We start from the raw sequence: 21,591 nt of genomic DNA on the forward strand, positions 1-21,591 counted from the left end.
GCCATTAGCCCACGCCCCACTTTCCCAAAGGGCTTCCGGTCAAAATTTTAAGATAGCTATTTTATTCAAAATAGTTCAAAGGCCAAATAAATGTGCTTCCAGGTTTGAAGCCCCACTGCGTCAATCTACTGCGTCATTAACGCTTAACTGAAAACTATATGTGTCGTGAACAGTCTTGGAAAGTACAAATAAAATCAAACTTAATATTTAATATATAATGATATCAATGTTTATATAAAGTTGATATCAATTCTTGAAAGATAATCAGTTCGAGATTTTATTTCGCTGTAATTTGTGTTTTCATTTTCAATGCTGTAATAACTAGCAAAGAAAATATTTGTAATATAAATTATTTTATGAGGCACCAATGACAGAGTATGCCTTAGATTTTTACAGTTAATGAACGGGGCAGTATCCAAACTCTTGTTTGTAGCGAAACTAAATTTGACAAAAGGAAACATTTGTAATATTATTCGTTTCTAGTAAAGCGCCAATGACACAGTAGGTTTTAGACTTTTACACTGAGAGAAGGAAGCAAAACCCAAACTCTTGTTTGTAATGATTTTCGTTTGTTTCTAGCTTAATTTACATATTCGACTTTTTTTGCATATTCGTTTTAAGATTTATTTATTCACTTATATTAGTACCTATTGTATGTTTGTTTGCTATGATTGTTTATTTAATTTCTCTTCGTTTTGGGTTCTTATTTATTCTTTAATAGTAATTTCTGGTCATTTATAGTTTGAGTTTTAACAGGTATTTGTATCTGCTGATTGTGAGTTTAATATAAATAATTTCTTAGACCACGCTGCTTTTCCATTTACGAAAAAAATAATTTAAGAAAAAACAGGTTTAATTTCTTATAAAGCAGTGACAACAAAATAAAATAAAAACTACACTTTAGCTAACAAAATATAAAAATACTCCGAATATTTCGGCCCCACTTCCGGGAGCCTTTCTCAACGGAAAAAAAAAACAACAAAAAAGGAGAAAATTACAACAATTTAAGACTATTTTTAAGACATTATAAAAATGCCACGACAACTAAACCAACATAAAAAATATAAACAATCAAATATATAAGAAACAAAAACTCACATTTTAAAACAAACACTCCCGCAACTGACTGTACCTTTAGAAAAACTGAAGTAATTGTTTATATTGGTACTTTCCTCTGCCACATGTGAAAGTGAGTTTTAAAATGTGAGTTTTGTTTCTTATATATTTGATTGTTTATATTTTTTATGTTGGTTTAGTTGTCGTGGCATTTTTATAATGTCTTAAAAATAGTCTTAAATTGTTGTAATTTTCTCCTTTTTTGTTGTTTTTTTTTCCGTTGAGAAAGGCTCCCGGAAGTGGGGCCGAAATATTCGGAGTATTTTTATTTTTTGTTAGCTAAAGTGTAGTTTTTATTTTATTTTGTTGTCACTGCTTTATAAGAAATTAAACCCGTTTTTTCTTTAATTATTTTTTTCGTAAGTTTAATATGGTCTTTACTTTTCTTTGAAAAACTTCTGTTTTGGAATTTTTTTTTAATTAATCTTAATCAAAATTAATCCATACCACTGAACACAATATAGAACCTATTTTAGAGGTTTCATGCTCTTATTTACAAAAATATATAATTATGAATATTTTTCTAAGAACGAATATTAGGAATATGTTCTATTGTTTTTTTTGGGGGGGGGAGGAGAAGGGGGCAACATTTCAAGAAACTCAAGAGATAGTTTCAAACAGAAACAAAATTTTCTAGCGCTCTCTTTAAATAGCTGAAAACTTTTTCTGAAACTTTTTGTCCCAACGGAGGTTCAATTGCCATCTATTGAAAACTCTGAGATATCCAAAGATCGTGAGCAAAGGCTACACAAATACTATTGTTATTAACCCATTGCAGCATCAAGATACCTGAGTCAAACACAGTTGTCACTTCCATCCCAATCTAATCTAAACTTCACTCTTTTTGCTGTCCCGTGAGGCGTCAATTCCCTTGAAATCCATTCTGATGGCACATTCCACCACGTTTAAAAGTATATATATATATATATATATATATATATATATATATATATATATATATATATATATATATATATATATATATATATATATATATATATATATATATATATATATATATATATATATATATATATATATATACATATATATAACGAAAAGAGAAATCACCAATGCAACAGCACAAACACATTAAATATATATATATTTTCTATCCTTCAAACAGAAAACCAAAAGTTTGAAGTCTAGTCTATATATTTAAAAATGTGGTGTCTGTCCGTTACACTATCTTTACCGTTACACGTTATTACTGTTATAACCGTTACACGAGCTCAAAAAATTGAGGCTCTTTTTAAATTTTATTAAATTGCTTAAAATGTAATAAACTGGTGATTGCACAAATATTTCAATATATTTTGACAATGGATTAAAGCAACTTGAAAACCTCAAAACAGAAAACCAAAAGTTTGAAGTTTAGTAGAAATTGTTGAAGTTTAGAATGCTTACTGCTCAAAGAAAATTTGTCAAAGTTTCAATATACGTCAAAAAGAAATAATTGTTAAATTGCTTAAAATGTAAAAAACTAGTGACTGCACAAATATTTCTATATATTTTGACAATGGATTAAAGCAATTCAAAACCTTAAAACAGAAAACTAAACCAATTTACGTCATCAATTCAATCCAAAAATGACATAGCGTTGCCGGGACAATGAGAATCCATATATAGAAGCCTGCCGTGTGCCATGCTGGGGCCCGCGGGGACCGGTGGCAAAGCCGCCTGGACCCAGCACTGTCTGTGGTAAGAACACAAAGGACAATGAGAATCCATACATAGAAGCCTGCCGCGTGCCATGATGGGGCCCGCGAGGACCGGTGTCAAAGCCACCGGGACCCAGCACTGTCTATGGTTAGAACACAAGGGACAATGAGAATCAATATATAGAAGCCTGCCGCGTGCCATGCTTGGGCCCGGCCGCGATATTGTTTATATAGCCAGTTACACGAGGTCATAGATTCACTAAACCTAATATAGCAACATAAGACAAGATTCCTTCAATTTCATCAACAAAGAACGACGGGATGAAACATTTTTGGCCTAAAAGATGTGAAGGAATTATAATTTCATTTTTGCTTAGTAAACTGAAGCGTAGTTGATTCGAAGCATTAATACTCATGATTGATTTGCATTTTATATGTTTAATACAATTTAATATGTTCTTCATCGAACAAAGTTACAAGTATTTAAAATAAATCAAGCAGTAACTCTACTAAAGACACTGAAATGTCATTATTATGACATAATGACTTTGTAATGTTGTCCACTTGTTTTTGTTTTTGTTTTTTTATCTTGAATTAGTTGTATTTTGAAATTATGTCTGATACAAGTGTTCTGAGGAAATTTCTTGTTTTCGTCTCATTTTCCTGATTAATATAAAAATGTGTATTGAAAGGAGGAGCAATAACACTCCTTCACATTTAAGAAAACATTGGATCAAACATCTTGGAGTCAAAAGGCCTGCAAGGAAAGTGGCCCTTGTCAATAGAAACCAAAATTCTAAAACGATATCTTGATTACAACACGTACAACTACAAAATCTATAATTAATGCTGATTCCTCATAAGCCCTATACCTACTTACTTGTAGTTGCTGCGAGACTAGAGGAGGACAGTTCACTCGACATCTAAAAGACTTCGTATGGTTGCCTCCCATTGTTGCAATCTTGTGCCAGCTCTTCAGCAAACTGGAGCCAGCAGATCTTCCACTTTCTGCCAAACTTTTGAAATTCCCCAATGGTATTTAGTTTGTTATCCAGTTGCCAACCAATTCTTCAATTGACCACCGGGACTTCTGAGCTAATCTGGCAAAGGAGCAGCTAGAAGTACTTGCTTGATGCAGCAGTCATTGGGTCTTCTTAGGACATGGCCATTCAAACACAATCTTCTTTGTTTTACAATCATGGCTGTGGACTCGATATTGCACTAGCGGTGACGCACATCAGCATTTGACATCCTGTCGGAATGTCGAATCCTCTGGATTTCTCATAAACAGTGATTGTAAAAGACTTTTATACCATGAAGATGAAACGCTTTTAGCGGTTAAGTGTCAACGGCATAGAAGAGAACAGAACTTTATAGACGCAATTTTTGTCTTCATACTGATCTTAATGTCGGTTCCACAAATAGCGGTCGAGTTTAGAGAAGATGGATTGGTCTTGAAGGAGTCCTTCTAAAAAAAGAAACATTCTGTATTTTTTTGAAGGTTGCTGACGGTTTGCTAAACATTTTGGATTGGTTTTCCTACAAGGCTTATATTCCATTATAATTTAAGTCAGGGTGTCTTAAGTCAGGGTGGCGTCTTTTTCATATCTCCTGGTAAGCTAGGTTACCACTGTTGGTAATTACCATCAATAGTAATTACGGTCATGCAGGTAGCCAATTTGAATATGACCGGTGAATTTGCTTGGATTCACACATGCTTTTAACTAACTTTACTTATTCAGATGTTGATGCAGCAGCAACACCACCCTTCCACCCCACTCCAATTATGGCAATCACAGCAAATGCACACACTCCTATCATTGCTAAGATTGATTGATTCCAGTAGTTTTCTATCTTATCTTTTGTAAAAAAATCTTTCTTGATAGTTTCATCTTCTATTGGAATAAGTGCTTCATCTTCGTATTTTATTACTTTGTTGACGTCTATTAGGTCCATTTTAGGTCTGACACTAGTGATTGTACTCTTTGTTTTTGGCTTTGTATTTGTGGTTTTAGCAAATGGGGTCGTGGGTGTAGTGGTTGGTCTTTCAATTTTAGTAGCAATAGTATCTGCAAATGGAGTTGACTTTTTAGTTTTTGTCGCAGTTGCTGTTTTTTTACGGGTGGATGGTTTTCTAGTTGTCGTCGTGGTACTCGGTCTGACGTTCGCGGTCGTAGAAGTTGATTTTTCGGCTAATCTGATAGTTGGCTTCAGAGATTTTGTGGTGGTTGTTTGTTTTAGAGCTCTAGTAGTTGTTATAGTTGGTCGTATCGTTGTTGTTAATATAGTCTTTGTAGGTGTCGATGGTTTTTTAGTTGTTGTTGTAATAGCTGTCTTGGCTGTGGTGGTTGGTTTTCTAGTAGTTTTTGTCGTAGTGGTTTGTTTTGGAGCTCTAGTAGTTGCTGTAGTTGGTTGTATTGTAGTTATTATAGTCTTTGTACGTGTCGATGGTTTCTTAGTTGTTGTTATAATAGCTGTCTTGGCTGTGATGGTTGATTTTCTAGTAGTTTTTGTCGTAGTGGGTTTTTTTGGAGCTCTAGCAGTTGATGTAGTTTGTCGTATTGTAGTTGTTAGCATTGTCTTTGTAGGTGTCGATGCTTTTTTAGTTGTTGTTGTAATAACTGTCTTGGCTGCTGTGGTTGGTTTTCTAGTAGTTTTTGTTGTAGTGGTTTTTTTTGGAGCTCTAGTAGTTGCTGTAGTTGGCTGTGTCGTAGTTGTTACTGTAGTCTTTGTAGGCGTCAATGGCTTTTTAGTTGTTGTTGTAGCAGCTGTCTTGGCTGTGGTGGTAGGTTCTCTAGCTGCTGTCATGGTTGTGGGCTTTACAGCTGGCCTCATAGTAGTCGTTTGTTTAGTTGTTGTAACAGTTTGTCTTGGGGGTTTGGTCGTGGTTGCTGGTTGTGGGGTTGTCGAGGCTAGTTCTCGTGCCGTAACTTGTAACAAGTATGATTTGATGGAATAATGAGAACCGATTGGGACAATGCAGCTGAAGGGTCGAGGAACAAAACAGTCATCCGAGTAATATTTCCCATTGCTTTTAATAAAAACACATTTCCTAGGACGAGATCTTCTTAGTGCAAGCTCTCTATCATCATTAAATCGATGGTATAACTGTTCCTTCTGGAAAAGCGTTTGATCTTCCCACATATAATAAGGCACAGTATCATATGTGTCTTTAGACTCCTTGATTGAAAGCCCAATCCAAGACCTTTCAATGTGATGTTTTCTCAGAACTTTTAAAAGTGCATCATGGAGAGATGGCTCATACAGCACAGAGAGTCTTGTACCTTGTGGATTCCTTTCACAATATGCTGAAGCCTCGTCCCAACTTTTAAGTTTCTTTTCTGTTATAAAACAAAAGCAATTCCTATTGATATCACAAAGAAACCATGTTTTCCTTGAATCGCTGCAAGTTTCACAAGATTTACATTGTTGGTATGCAATTCCTTGCAGTTTTGTAAGCCCCGTTCTTTTTAAACTAGTAACAGAATCGACAAGAAAATAAAGTAACGTAATGTACTTAAATTTATCAAGATTTTTCATTCTAGTTATGCAAGTTTTTTTCATGTCTGCAAATGACGATTATGACAAACATTCATAATTTCCAGTTTTATCAATTATATTTGCCATTTAAAGTGCTGATAATGTTTTACTGATAGAAGACAAAGAGCGGTTTTCAGGAAACATTATGGTATTATTAATAAGCCAAACAAAGCCTCTTAGTATCCGCCAACTACATTATTTATAGTCAACCTATTAACGTATCACTAGTATAAAGCGATGGGTCTCTATAATTGTTTGTTTCCTGGACGGCTTCGAAGTTAGAGCCTATTCAAGAATGCAAGACACCTTATACAACGAGCCACATTAATTATCTTCATATTTCAAGAGACATAAATAACATATGTAATTATAGAGATCATATATTTCATATGTATTCCAAGGAACGCAAATGACGTACTAGCATTTAAGGATTGCTAGATTTATGCCAAAATCGTATAATTTTATTTTAGCTATGCGCAAAAATTTATCAGCTCTGGAATTAACGTTAATGACACATAATTTCCAATCTTATTAATTATTTTTACCATTTAAAATTCAGCTATTATTGTATTGGTAGTTAGCAATGAGCAGATATCAAAAAACTTTTAATATTGATAATATGCCGAAAAAGCATCTTAATATCTGCCTTCTATTGAAGCGATGTATCTCCAATGTATCAATTGTATGTTTTCTGGATCAATCGGAACTTATAGTGTGCAAAAAAATGCTACATTAAATATGCGAAAAGCTGCATTACTTATCTTTTTATTTCAAGAAACGTAAATAACGTCACAGCCTACAAGGATCTCAAATTTTATGGTGAAATTGCATAGTATTGTTTTAATTATGCACAAACTCAGTTCTTGAAATGACATTTATCATTCATAATTTTCAATCTTTATAAATTATTTTTGCGATTTAAAATTCGGCTAAAAATGTACTGGTTGAAAACAATTGGCAGATTTCTGACAATCTTATGATTTTATTAATAAGCCAAATAAATTATCCTAATATCCGCCATTTAACTTATTTATCTAAGTTATTTAGCTTAATTAGCTTATTTATCCTATTCATTTAGCTTATTTAACTTATTTATGTTATTACACAATAATATTTTATTAGTATAAGGCTATGTGTATCCGATGTGTCGATTGTTTGTTTTCCAGATGACTTGGAACTTACACTATATTCATGCGTAGGACAAGCAGCAATACTTATCTTTGCATTTCAAGAAACGTAAAAACGTCATAGCCTACAAGGATTACTACTTTTACGCCAAAATAGCATAATATTGTTTAATTATGCACAATTAAAATTTCTCGGTACTGGGAACGGCATTTGTAATTCATAATTTTCAATCTTATCAATTATTTTTGCCATTTGAAATTGGGCTAAAAGTATGCTGGTAGAAAAAAATTAGCAGATTTCTGAGAACCTTTTGATTTTATTAATAAGCCAAATAAATCATCCTAATATCCGCCGTGTAAATTATTTTAGTCAGCGCAGTAGCATTTTATTGGTATAAAAATATGTGTCTCCGATGTGTCGATTGTTTGTTTTCCAGATGACTTGGAACTTATACAGTTCTCATGCATACGACAAGCAGCAATATTTACCTTTGCAATTCAAGAAACGTAAATAACGTCATAGCCTACAAGGATTGTTATGTTTATGCCGAAATTGCTTGTTTTGACGACGTTCACCAACTCCATTAGTGACTATGGGGATTATGGGTATGGAGGAAATAGTAATAAGGGAGGTACAAGAGAGGTTGAAGAACCAGGAAATACAGATATGGTGGGCAAGTCTGGATCGTTCAGGGTCGCTAAAATTGTATAGACAGAGTAAGGGTAGTTGGGGGAGGAGGTATTTTGGAAGGCTGGGTTATGTAGAGAGGATTTGAAGGCTTATTTGGATTGGAGGGGAAACGGATTTTGATTGGGGAGAAAAGAAGTATCAAGGGAGAAAGGGGGAGAAGGTAGAATCTATTGCTTGTCCTATGTGTGGATCTCAGGATGAAAGTTTAATACATGTTTTGTGTGAATGTGTCGAATTGAATGATTGGAGGCGAGAGATGTATGGTAAAGAAAAATTGAATGAGATATGGATGGTAGATAGAATGAAAGAGACAAATTTCCTGAGTATTAAAAGGATAGCAAGGTTTGTCAGGATTGCAGCTACACATCGTGAGCGTTTTCTTTAAATAGTATTAATTTAATTTAGTTAATTTGTTGTTTGTTTTTTGTTTGTATATTTCCTATGGCCCACGGGCTTTTTCTGGAATAAATTATTATTATTATTATTATTATTATTATTATTATTATTATTATTATTATTATTATTATTATTATTATTATTATTATTATTATTATTATTATTATTATTATGAGCTTCACTTGGTAGGATGTTTTACTTCTAAAGAGGTGAAAAGTAAATCAAAAGCTAATAATATGTAATTAAAAGAAAAATTCTTTTCGATTTGGAAAGATTTGGCACCTAATAAATGGAGGAAGGTTTAAGCGAAATGGTAATGGTAAATAAATATAATTGAACTTTTAGGAAAGATGATATAGACACTGGGATGGAGTACACGGTTACAGGAATGAAATGCGTTACAACTATAAATGGAAAGAAACTCGTTGTCATAATTCATTTTAAAGATGAAATGGTTGGCTTATGTACACCTAAGCGTTTTAATTCCAAAGCAGCTGGTCTTGAAAAAAAATGAGAAAAATTAGATAAATGTACGATTTTAAAGGTTATTAAAAGAAAACATAAAGATGATAGAAATTCTTTAGATATTAATACCGAACTATCCACTAAATATTAAATTATCACATTTTATCGGTCGTATAGGAAGAAATACAACATAATTAAACTCATATTTCACAAATTAATTAAATTTTCATTTTACAAGACATGTTTTGATCTTAAAGTTCGTAATAGGATATTTTGAAAATGTCCGGAACCCTTATTTAAAATGGTGTGGTAAACTCAATGAAAAATGGGGTGATCTAGGTAGGATCTAGAACCCGTATTCGCATTGTGAAAAATATAAAATTGACGCCAAATTTGATTTCCATGTACATGTTTATGGCACTTTGTATTAACCAAGTGACATATAGCAGTCGCCAATTCTGTCGGTCTGTCAGTCTGTCTGTCGGTCCCGGTTTTGCTACTTTAGGCACTTCCAGGTAAGCTAGGACGATGAAATTTGGCAAGCGTATCAGGGACCGGACCAGATTAAATTAGAAATAGTCGTTTTCCCGATTTGTCCATCTGGGGGGGGGGGGGAGTAGGGGCCAGTTAATTCGGAAAAAATAGAAAAAATGAAGTATTTTTAACTTATGAGCGGGTGATTGGATCTTAATGAAATTTGATGTTTAGAATGATATTGTGTCTCAGAGCTCTTATTTTAAATCCCGACTGGGTCTGATGACATTGGGGGGAGTTGGAGGGGGGAAACCTAAAATCTTGGAAAACACTTAGAGTAGAGGGATCGGGATGAAACTTGATGGGAAAAATAAGCGCAAGTCCCAGATACATGATTGACATAATCGGAACTGATTTGCTCTCTTTGGGGTAGTTGGGGGGGGGGGAGTAATTCTTAAAAATTAGAAAAACGAGGTATTTTCAACTTACGAACGGGTGATCGGATCTCAATGAAATTTGATGTTTAGAAGGATATCGTGTCTTAGAGCTCTTATTTTAAATCCCGACCGGATCTGGTGATGGGAGCGGGGAGTTGGGAGGGGGAAACCTAAAACTTGGAAAACACTTAGTGTGGAGGGATCGGGATGAAACATGGTGGGAAAAATAAACACAAGTCCTAGATAGATGATTGACATAAACGGAACGGATCCGCTCTCTTTTGGGTAGTTGGGAGGGGGGGTATTTCTGAAAAAAAAGAGGTATTTTTAACTTACGAACGGGTGATCGGATCTCAATAAAATTTCATATTTAGAAGGATATCGTGGCTCAGAGCTCTTATTTTAAACCCGACCGGATCTGATGACATTGGGGGGAGGGGAGTTGGGAGGGAGAAACCTAAAAATTGGAGAACACCTCCAACGAGTGGAGGGATCGGGATGAAACTTGGTGGAAAAAAAACACGAGTCCTAGATACATGATTGACATGACCAGAACGGATCCGCTCTCTTTGGGGTAGTTGGGGGGGGGAGTTAATTCTAAAAAATTAGAAAAAATGAGGTATTTTTAACTTACGAACGGGTGATTGGATCTCCGTGAAATTTGATTTTTAGAAGGATATCGTGTCTCAAAGCTCTTATTTTAAATCCTGACCGGATCTGGTGACATTTGGGGAAGTTTGGGGTGGGGAGACCTAAAATGATGGGAAACGCTTAGATTGGAGGGATTTGGATGAAACTTGGTTGGAAAAATAAGCAGAAGTCTTGCATACGTGATTTACATAATTGGAACGGATCTGCTCAATTGCGGGGGGGGGGGGGGTAATTCTGAAAAATAAGAAAAATGAGGTATTTTTAACTTACAAAGGAGTGATCGGATCTTCATGAAACTTCATATTTAAAAGGACCTCGTAACTCCGATATCTTATTTTAAATCTCAACCGGATCAAGCGTAATTGGGGGGGGTTTCAGTTGGGGGGACCGGAAATCTTAGAAAATACTTAAAGCGTTAAGATCAGGATGAAACTGGATGGGAAGAATAGAAACCTGTCTAAGATACGTGACTGACATAACTGGACCGGATCTGCTCTCTTTGGTGGAAAAGGGGGGGGGGGGGTAATTTTGAAAATTGAGGTATTTGTAACTTACGAAAGGGTGACCAGATCTTAATGAAATTTGATATTTAGAAGGATCTTGTGCTTTGAAGTTCTAATTTCAAATTCCGACCAGATCCTGTGACATTCGGGGGAGTTGGAGGGGGGAAACGGAATTCTTGGAAAACATGAAAATTGGAGTATTTATATCTTACGAATAGATGATCGGATCGTAATGAAATTTGATTTTTAGAATGAATTCATGTCTCAGAGCTCTTATTTCAAATCCCGACCAGATCTTTTGACATTGTGGGGATTTGGAGGGGGAAATCTTGGAAAAACACTTGGAGTGTAGGAATCGGGATGAAGCTTGGTGGATAGAATAAACAAATGTCCTTGATACGTGATTGACAGAATCGTACTGGATTTGCTCTCTTTGGGGGAGTTGGGGGGAGGGGTTCATCGATTTGGCGAGTTCGGTGCTTCTGGACGTGCTAGGGCGATGAAAATTGGTAGGCGTGTCAGGGAGCTGCACAATTTGACTTGATAAAGTCGTTTTCCCAGATTCGACCATCTGGGGGGCAAAAGGGAGAGGAAAAATTAGAAAAAATTAGGTATTTATAACTTACGAGCGGGTGATCGGATCTTAATGAATTTTTATATTTAGAAGGACTTTGTGACTCAGAGCTCTTATTTTAAATCTTGACCGGCATTAAGCCTCTTATTTTCCGTTTTAAATCAATCTATTGATTCATAGAATTTTGTTAGAGCTCATACCATATGATCTCTTGGCTCTTAGCTCTTCTCGCCTCGTCACAAGTGCCATATGAGCTCTTAGCTCTTGTTTTATTTTGAATGTGCAAATAGAGAATATTATAAATGTGCAATAATTGATGTTAAAATGATGTAAAATGGACTGAAAATAATTTAAATTGATGGGGTTATCTAGGTGAGGCAGAATTGGCAATTACTATACTACTAACATTGTTTGGCTTATTTCTAGCTCGCTATTTAAAGGTTGGGGCTTACTTTTTGGTTTGTTTGGTTACTTTTTGGTACAGTGATCGTATGATTTATGCCTGCTAATCCCAGAAAACACATGATAAACTACGTCATAGGTAACAAGCAATCCAACCAATCCAAAAATGGAAAACTACGAAGTTGAAGGGCCAAATTACGGCTGGAAGACTATGAAAAACTAAGGCTGGAAAACTACGAAAAAAAAAGCCAATCCTCAGCATTTGAGCAACAGAAATATATTTGGCACCAAAATGTACAAAAAAATTTGCTTAATACCATATCAGAAATTGACCAAATTGGCCGAGTAGAAATGCCCCTTTTAGGGGAAAGACGGAGGAAAGGAAGAGGGGAACCTCGAATTTAAGTTCCAGCAACATTTTCTGGATTGAAAAGTCGTTTCCTATTAATTTTAGTCTGGAGAGGCGGAAAATGAAATCAGAATCTAACAATTCTATCAATTAGTATGCCATTTCTTCATATTTTCCAATTGTTTATATTACTAAAATACCACAAATAGTATTTTTACTCCTTGTGAGCTCCCCTAAGGTGGAAATAGGGTACTTCCACCTATTTCCACTTCTGATATTTTTGTCGGTCTCCCAGACTTGAATTAACAGGAAACGATCATTCAATTCAGCAAATGTTGCCAGACCTTGCTTGGGTGGAAATGGGGTAGTGGGCATACAATTATATAATTTTGATATCAATTTCAGAATCCCTGGACTCGAAATAATAGGAAATAAACTTTCAGTTCAGAAAATATTGCTGTAAGTTGAAATTTAGGATTTCTCCCCTTTTCTGCTTTTTAAACTGAAAAAGAGGGTCAATTTTAGTCAATTTTAGATATGGTATTAAGCAAGTTTTTCTGACCATGTTGGTGCGAGCAAATGCTGCATAAATTAATATTCTAATTTTTACTCCCCCTCTAACCATGCTTGGGTGGAAATGAGGTAGTGGAAATAGAATTACACAATTTTGATATCTCTTTTGGAATCCCCGGACTCGAAATGATAGGATAATAACCTTTCAATCCAGAAAATATTAAAGAAGTTTAAATTCAAGATTTCTCCCATTTTCTGCTTTTTAAGTTGAAAAAGGGGGCCACCATTTTGGTGCCAAAAACAGTTCTGTTGTTTAAATAACCGGGTCAAATCCGTATTTATATTGGACTAATGCGCAAGTAAAGATGCGCAAGTAATACGCAAGTAAGTCTCGCCCTCGAGAGGGCGATGGTTCAAATCCTAGTGTACCCAATTATTTAGTTTGGGACGGGGGTCAGTGGCTTGACTCTGTACGCTCAGCCAGAGTCAACCCAGCTCTAAATGGGTACCTGGAGAAATATGGGGAAGGTAAATAGGAAGGGTGTGTGAAAGCACAGGATGGTTAGCCCCCAGCCCCCATAGCACTTCCTAACTGAAGGGCCAAGAAACGGAGATAAACACCGCTGGTAGGGACTGTAAAGTCTAATGCCATATTCTTTATCTTCTTTTTAATACGCAAGTAAAAAAGGGAACAAAAAGGAAGACTAAAAGTAGAAGGTGGAAGACATTAAGGGATTTGTAAATAAAACACGAGTATGTTTGCAATGGAGTACATATGATCAGTTTCGTTATTCATATTGTTGTTTGTAAGTATTTCAGCTAAAACTTGGTCGAAAAATCGTTTGTTCCTTCTAAAACAGTTCGTGGTAACGAACTGTAGTAAGGAGCGACCCGGCTCAATAGTAACCAAAACTCTAAAAAATGGAATTTTGATACTAATACATACATCAAACGAATCGCATTTTAATGCTAATTTTAAATATATAAGTTTTATCAAGTTTAGTCTTACCCATCAAAAGTTAAGAGCCTGAAAAAATTTGCGTTATTTTTGAAACTAGGGGGAAACGCCCCCTAGAAGTCATAGAATCTTGACGAAAATCACACCATCAGATTCAGCGTATCAGAGAACCCTACTGTAGAAGTTTCAAGCTCCTATCTACAAAAATGTGGAATTTTGTATTTTTTGCCAGAAGGCAGATCACGGATGCGTGTTTATTTGTTTTTTTGTTTTTTTTTTTTCCCAGGGGTGATCGTATCGACCCAGTTGTCCTAGAATGTTGCAAGAGGGCTCATTCTAACGGAAATGAAAAGTTCTAGTGCCCTTTTTAAGTGACCAAAAAAATTGGAGGGCACCTAGGCCCCCTCCCACGCTAATTATTTTACCAAAGTCAACAGATCAACATTCTGAGATAGCCATTTTATTCAGCGTAGTCGAAAAACCTTATAACTATGTCTTTGGGGACGACTTACTCCCCCACAGTCCCCGTGGGAGGGGCAACAAGTTACAAACTTTGACCAGTGCTTACATATAGTAATGGTTATTGGGAAGTGTACAGGCGTTTTCAGGAGGGTTTTTTTGGTTGGGGGAGGGGTTGAGAAGAGGGGGATATGCTGGGGGAACTTTCCATCGATAGTTTGTCATAGGGGAAGAAAATCTCCATGAAGGGAGCGCAGGATTTACTAGCATTATTAAAAAAAAACAATGAAAAAATAAATATGAAAAAGTTCTTTCAGCTGGAAGTAAGGAGCAGCATTAAAACTTAAAACAAACAGAAATTATTACCCATTTGAGGGGCTCACCTCCTCCTAATACCTTGCTCTTTACGCTAAAGTATTTTTAGCAATTTCAACTATTTATTCTACGGCTTTTGTGATTCTGGGGTTATTCTTAATGAATTGGGACAAAATTTAAGCTTTAGTGTAAAGAGCGAGGATCTGACAAGGGGGCGAACCCCCTCATATATGTAATAAAAATATGAGAATACAAAAGTTCTTTACGTAAGCTAATTTATAAGTTACGTAAATCTTTTACTAATAAAAATATTCGTAAAAAATTAAAAATTCTAGTTGCCTTTTTAATTAACCAAAAAATCGGAGGGCAACTAGGCTTCCTCCCCCCCCCCCTCTTTTTTTCTCAAAATCATTCGATCAAAATTATGAGAAAGCCATTTAGCAAAAAAAAAAAAATGCAAATTTCGTTTTAATTATTCCTCTGCGGAGAGCCAAAATCAAAACATGCATTGATTCAAAAACGTCCAGAAATTAAATAAAAAAAAAAACAAGTTTTTTTAACTGAAAGTAAGAAGCGACATTAAAACTTAAAACGACCAGAAATTACTTCGTATATGAAAGAGGCTGCTTCCTCATCAACGCCCCGCTCTTTACGCTAAAGTTTTTTACTTTTTTAAAAAGAAGAATTGAGAGAAAGAGTCAAACTTTAGCGTAAAGAGCGGGGCGTTGATGAGGAAGCAGCCTCTTTCATATACGAAGTAATTTCTGGTCGTTTTAAGTTTTAATGTCGCTTCTTACTTTCAGTTAAAAAAACTTGTTTTTTTTTTATTTAATCTCTTACAGATCACACGTGGGAAGACAGTTTTTAGCCAAACAATTCTGTTAGCCTCTATGTGTAATGTGTCATGAATGCCACGTGGGATCAGATTGAAACATCCAGGGACTGTTGGAAGATCCCAGAATGTCTTGACCTCCTACTTGGAAAGATAAAGGAAATCTAATTATCCTATGTGCTATGAACCCCCAAGGAACTTAGCACGTATGCGTGGTGAAGTAAATTGAAAAACCGCTATGTGCAAAACGATAAACGGTAGCTAAATTGAAAGACACTGTGAGAAGAATGGCAAAAATAAATATACTATGTGTACCACTGTTGTTAACATGACTTATCTGCAAAATAACGGGGACAGCTTGAAGGAATGAGTTAAAACTTTTAAGCAGCCAATAATAAAAAAGGAAAAAGACTTAAAACATCAAGTTTAGAGGAGGAGCAGAGAAGCGACAATATTTTGGCCCAAAATCATCCGTTTACCCAAAAATGGGGAACAGAAAAGGGTCTTTTTTCCCGAACAGTTTAAAACTCCTAAATCGTAGGTCTTTGAGCTAAAGATACTGAAAAGCACAGAAAAAAATCGAAAATAATTTGGCTTCCCAAACATCAGCCAAACCAAATATTTCCTACTTTCCAGTAGAAAATATTTTAAATCTAGTCATTTATATTGATTTGTCTTACCTGGAAATAGGTTAATAGTCTTTGTTTTCTCCGATTGACTTAAGCATAAAAGTCTTGTAGACTGGGCCGAAAGAGGCCTTTTCAGTCCACTGAATGATGAGAAAAAATTTGAAAGACCAAAATGATGTAGATTTTCATCCTATTATTACAATTATTGCAGAACGGAGAAGCCTCCAGGGAGTTTCGGACTATAAGAATTGAAATTGTTACCGAGCAGGTTTTCCAACTTAATTTTCATTAGCAAAAAGTTGTTAGCAACTCCACTACTCTGACATAAAGGTCAGTAAATACCATTAGAGACCACTCCTCCCTCTCCGCTGAAAAAAGAAGAACATTTTTTCCTCTTAATGGAAGCCGATGACACCATAATTATAGAGGGCAATCTGGACATCAGTTCCAAATTTGTTACAATATTACGTAGTTTAGGCATGATGTTAAGATGAACGGAAGGTATCATGGGTCAAAGAGATGTTGTATGGCCTAGGGCTCTAATTCTGGTTAATAACCTTCCTAGAAAAAACTTTTCCATTAAGGATGTCTAAAGTCTGGGTCACCGGAGAATATCCTGGTTCCTTTCTATCAATGGAGAAGCACAAGGTGAAAATTAAGCAAACCAAGATCTATTTCAACGAGGTAAAACACACCTCCATGTGGCAACTGACAAGAACTTCATTTCTCAGTTAGGATGAGGAGGCACATGCTTCGCAAAACTCTTTGTAAGAAGGTATTAGAGTTCATCTACGTGGAGGGTGAAGCTGGGCCTTCAAAAAGACCATAAACTGAAATTCTGGCAGATCATTCTGCATCACTGTTAGGTATCCTTATATAGCCTCGAGAGGTTGCTAGAAGAAAAACAGACATACTTGACGCAAATGAAAGAGCCATAAACCCACGCCAAAAAATCTAAAGAGCTGAAATTCATGTATGTGAGGTTGGTAATGCTCATATGGCAATTTTTTCTTATTCAAAATTAACTAAAAAAAGACTTTTCCGACAAAATAAGCGCAAAACTACGACAAATCAGCATCGAAAAATAAATAAAACCCAAAATGAATATAAATTACAATAAATAACTAAGTCAAACTCAAAACAAGCAGAAACTAACATGAGTAGGACTGAAAACCCCTAAGCCCGCCCAAGGCCAGAGCAAAATTTGCACTTTACTGAGATCAATACAAATGAATGTGCATTGTCAGTTTAATGTGGATATGTTGAAATATATTCCTTAAAATATTAATAATATTTCATTTATTAAAGTTATAGAAGTGAAAATATTAAAATTTTTCAGTAAAGTACAAATTATGTTTTGGCCATAGGAAGGCATAGGGGTTTTGAGCCATAATTATGTTAATTTCCGCTCGTTTCCGGTTTGACTCGGTTTTTTTTATTTCTGTTCATTTTGAGTTTCATATATTTTTCAATGCTGTTTTGTAGCAGTTTTACATTTGGTTCTATTTGATTGTATTTTTGCAAATTTTCTATTTAATGGAGTTCTTTAATTTTCTTTCAAAAATTATTTTGTCTTAAACGTTTTTTAATTAGTTTCTGTTCGTTTTGTATTGACATAGTTATTTTCAGGGGAAATGAAACTAATAGTCTTATCTTTTCGGTTTTCCTTTAAGAAATTATAGTTTGACCTGCTATTTGTATGCTTGAGAAACTTTTTCAACATTTTTGACAACACACACCTTTTTAAAAATCTGAATACAAACAGTAGTATTTAATTTAGTTTTTTAACCCCTCTAGTTGACCGGGAAAATAAAACTTAATACCATCCGCAGAAAAAATTCTATCTATCCTCTTTGACAGCTTTAGTATTAATAGCAGTATGCCCATAGAACCTTTTTTTTCAACATCCCCTTCAAAACGCGATAGGTTTTTCAACTTAATACCATCAACCGGCATTGAAGCGTTGCTGATGTTGTTGATGTGTTTTGATTTATTTCAATACAGTTTCAATATTACCCAAAATTTTCGCCTAATGCCCTTAGGTTTAATAGCAGTAGTTGTGGCAGCAGTAGTTAAAGCAATAGCAGTAGTAGTAGAGTTAATAACAGTAATCATGGCTTTAGTAGCAATAGTAGTAGTAGCAGTAATAATATTAGTAGCAGTGGTTTTAGGAGTAGAAGTAGTAGTTTATGGTATAAATATTGTCTTTTGGTTAGTTCAGTATCCCCAATAACAGGTCTTGTAAGTTTTAGTTTTAGCACACGAAACTGCTCCTAAGATATTACTGATGTGCCTTTTTGACAACCTGCATACGGATGCCAAGCTGTCTTCCGTACAACATAAATTTTCAGAAATATTCTCTGGAAGTTCCACCTTCATAAGCATAGGTATAGCCACAATAGTAGTTAAAGCAGTAGTATTACTACTTAACTTAATACAATTAGCCATTGCTGTGACAATGTCGATATGCCCTTTTGATAACCTGTACATTCATATACTTCTTGAAACTGTCGCCTTAATGCTCTCAATCTTACAAGTAGTTGCGATAGAAATAGTAGTTGGAGCAATAGTAACAGTAGTAGAAGAACTAGTAATTGTTAAAGGGGTAGTAGTATTAGTATTAGTTCACACATATTGCCTCTTGGTCAAATTGATCTTCCCCTTTAAGTTTTCTCTGAGAGGTCTAACTTAATACAGAAATTAATTTTTAAGATACTCTAATTTGACAATCTAAATGCACATAGTGTCTTTTGTTAGTTCCAGTTTGCCGTTAATATTCTCACAAATTTTATATTCATAGACTTAGCCTTAATAGTACTGTTATCACAGTAGTTTCGGTGGTAGCAGTAGTATTTGCAGTAGTTGTAAAGTAGTAGATGTAGCAGCACTAGTAGCAGCGGTAGTAGCATGGGCCATAAATTGCCTTTTGGTCAGTTATCGTTTTAATGGTGCCCCGGAAGTTTCTCCTTAACACGATAAGCCGTTCTAAAAACTTTGTTGATGATAGGCTATAAACAGTATTTTGACGCCCTTTTCACCTTAATACTCTAAGCTTAACAAGTCATTGCAATTGAAGTAGTAGTTGGAATAGTTTAGTAGCAGTAGTAGTATTAGTAAAAGTAGCAGTCGTATTAGTGTTAGTAGTGACATGCATATATTACATTTTTGTCAGTTGTTCTTTCCCTTTAAGTATTCTCTGAAAGCTCCAACTTAATAGCCAAACCCATTCTTGAGGTACGACTTTTTGACAATCTAAATTAGACCATTTCCCCTTCAATATTCTGTCAAATTTTCCCCTTCATTACGTATAGCCTTAATTGTACTAGCATAATAGTAATATTGTTTGCAGTAGAAACAGTGGTAGAAGTAACAAGGTATTATTATTAGTGGTAACAATAGTAGCAGCAGTATTAATAGCCGTGGTAGCAGGTAAATTTTGGCTTTTAATCAACTTAACATCCCACTCATGATGCCCCTGACGTTTCCTCTTGATACCATAAGCCGTTCAAAAAATATTGTCGATAAGCCCGTTTAGCCAATTTGTATATAAATAGTATGTTTTGATGTAGTTCAGCTTTCCCCTCAACATTTCCTCAGATATTTTTTCAATATCCTCAGCCTTAGTAGTACTCACCACAGAAGTAGCAGTTTTAGTAATAATAGTGGTAGTATTGATAGTTATTTTGGTATATATGGCCTTTTGGTTAATTGATCATCTCCCTTATCATTTCCCGAAAGTTCTAAATTAATATACTCAGTCATTCTTACGCTGCATCCTTTTGACAGCCCATATATACATAACAAGTTTTGATTTAGTTCAACACTCCCCTCAAAACACCCTAAAAGACTCATCTTACTGCCCTTCATATTTTGGCAAAATAGAAGTCAAACATGCATACCTTTTCTTATTAACAAATAGTGTAGGTTAACAATGAACAAATTGCTTAACTTACAGTCCTTGCCCTGTGGCTTCGGGGGGAGGGGTTGACATCCCCAAACGCATAATTACTGAGCCTTTCAACAATGCTAACAAAACTTTGTTTGGATGTTTGTTATGGGAAATAATGAGTTCGGGGGGGGAGGTGCTCTCAAATCACTTTGACTCTTAAAAAGGGCGCTAAGTCTTCTAATTTCAAGTCAAATGAGACCCATCTGAATTTTATATGAACGCCCATTCCACATGTCCCCAGGGCATAATTTAAAGCCCACGCCCTAGGGCGCTGGAGGGTTGTGTCAACACTGAAGGCATTGTTATATATTTTTTAGACCATTTTAAACAAAACGGCCATCGCAGAGTATCTGCGCTCTGATCACTTTGACTCTTACAAAATGGTACTAGAACTTCTGATTACCAATCCAACGAGTCCCTTCCATGGCCTATACGACCACCGTTTTTATAAAAACCTTATAAGCCCCCACGGCGTAACTTAAAACCCTTGCTTTGATTGCTCTAGGGGGGGGGGTGTATTTCTCTTAGACATAATTTCTGGACCCTTCAACTACGATGAAAAAATTGCTATCTCCAAATTTTGATTGGAGCTTTTTGGGGAAATGATGGGTGGGGATTGGGGCTGGAATCGGTCAAATCACTATTGTCTATTAAAAAGGGCACTATAACTTTCCGTTTCAGATCAAATGAACTCTATTGGGTTTGTACGACCACCCATTCCATAAAATTTTATATGCCTCCATGGTATAACTTTCAACTTCATCCCCAGGGCGCTCCAGGTTTCTCTCAATCCTAGAAGAATTATTATACGTTTTTAGACTATTTTAAACAAAATCACTATCTCATAATTTCAATCAAACACGTTTAATGAAAATAAGATTGTTCGGGGGGGGTGTAGCTACCCTCTGCTACTTTTGATTTTCAGATAGAACTAGGGCATAACTTACAACCCTCGCCCCCAGGCTCTGATAGTTTGTATCAACCCCAAGAGCCTTGTTATATGATCTTTGGACTGTTTTGAATAAAATGACTATCTCAAAAATTATATTGGATGCATCTGGAGAAAACAGGACGTGTGGAAGGGGGGGGAGTAGTTGCCCTCTGCTGACTTTTAATCTTAAAAATGGCACTAAAAATTTTGATTACCAATTCAATGAGTCCCCTCCGATGTTTATACGACAAGCTTTTAAACAAAATACTTTTATGCCTCCGGGGCATAACTTACAACCCTTGCCCTGAGAGCTGCGGGGGAGAGAGTTTTGACTGGGCTTTGAGAGCTGTTGGGGAGAGCCGTGACTGGGATTCATGTTTGGAAGAACTAAAAACTAAATAACGACGAAGACCACACAGCCTTTCCATCATAAAAACAACAATTCTTTTATGATAAAAACTCTTTAAAAAGGAAAGAAAGAGGGCGAAGAGGATCTCATGGAGGAATTTAGTGACAGTATAGAGTCAGACGAACCTAGTAATAAGCTCCTATAAACTCTAAAGAAAAACCACCTGGTACATTTAGAGAGTGCATTGAAATAGGATGGCACCCTTACAAT

General features: G+C 35.5%; 2 protein-coding genes across 7 annotated transcripts in view; both read right to left on the minus strand.

Moving 5' to 3' along the window:
• LOC136032754 (uncharacterized) overlaps nucleotides 1–21,591 on the minus strand; it is a 112,139-nt gene that overhangs the window by 49,143 nt on the left and 41,405 nt on the right. The window contains exon 1 of one of the 6 annotated variants that reach the window (XM_065713099.1): nucleotides 16,788–16,908. The exons of 4 other annotated variants lie outside the window; for them this stretch is intronic. In XM_065713099.1, coding sequence (XP_065569171.1) covers nucleotides 16,788–16,793 — 6 coding nt within the window. In that variant the 5' untranslated portion in view covers nucleotides 16,794–16,908. Of the gene's footprint in view, nucleotides 1–3,657; nucleotides 3,884–16,787; nucleotides 16,909–21,591 lie in introns of those variants that run through there. One more of the 6 variants, XM_065713098.1, reaches the window with a different exon arrangement.
• Nucleotides 4,083–6,525, minus strand: LOC136032756 (mucin-2-like). The gene has a single exon (XM_065713103.1). It carries the CDS (start codon nucleotides 6,339–6,341, stop codon nucleotides 4,512–4,514), a length of 1,830 nt encoding a protein of 609 aa, XP_065569175.1. The 5' UTR covers nucleotides 6,342–6,525; the 3' UTR covers nucleotides 4,083–4,511.

Source organism: Artemia franciscana, chromosome 11 (assembly GCF_032884065.1).
Source record: "Artemia franciscana chromosome 11, ASM3288406v1, whole genome shotgun sequence".
NCBI lineage: Eukaryota > Metazoa > Arthropoda > Branchiopoda > Anostraca > Artemiidae > Artemia > Artemia franciscana.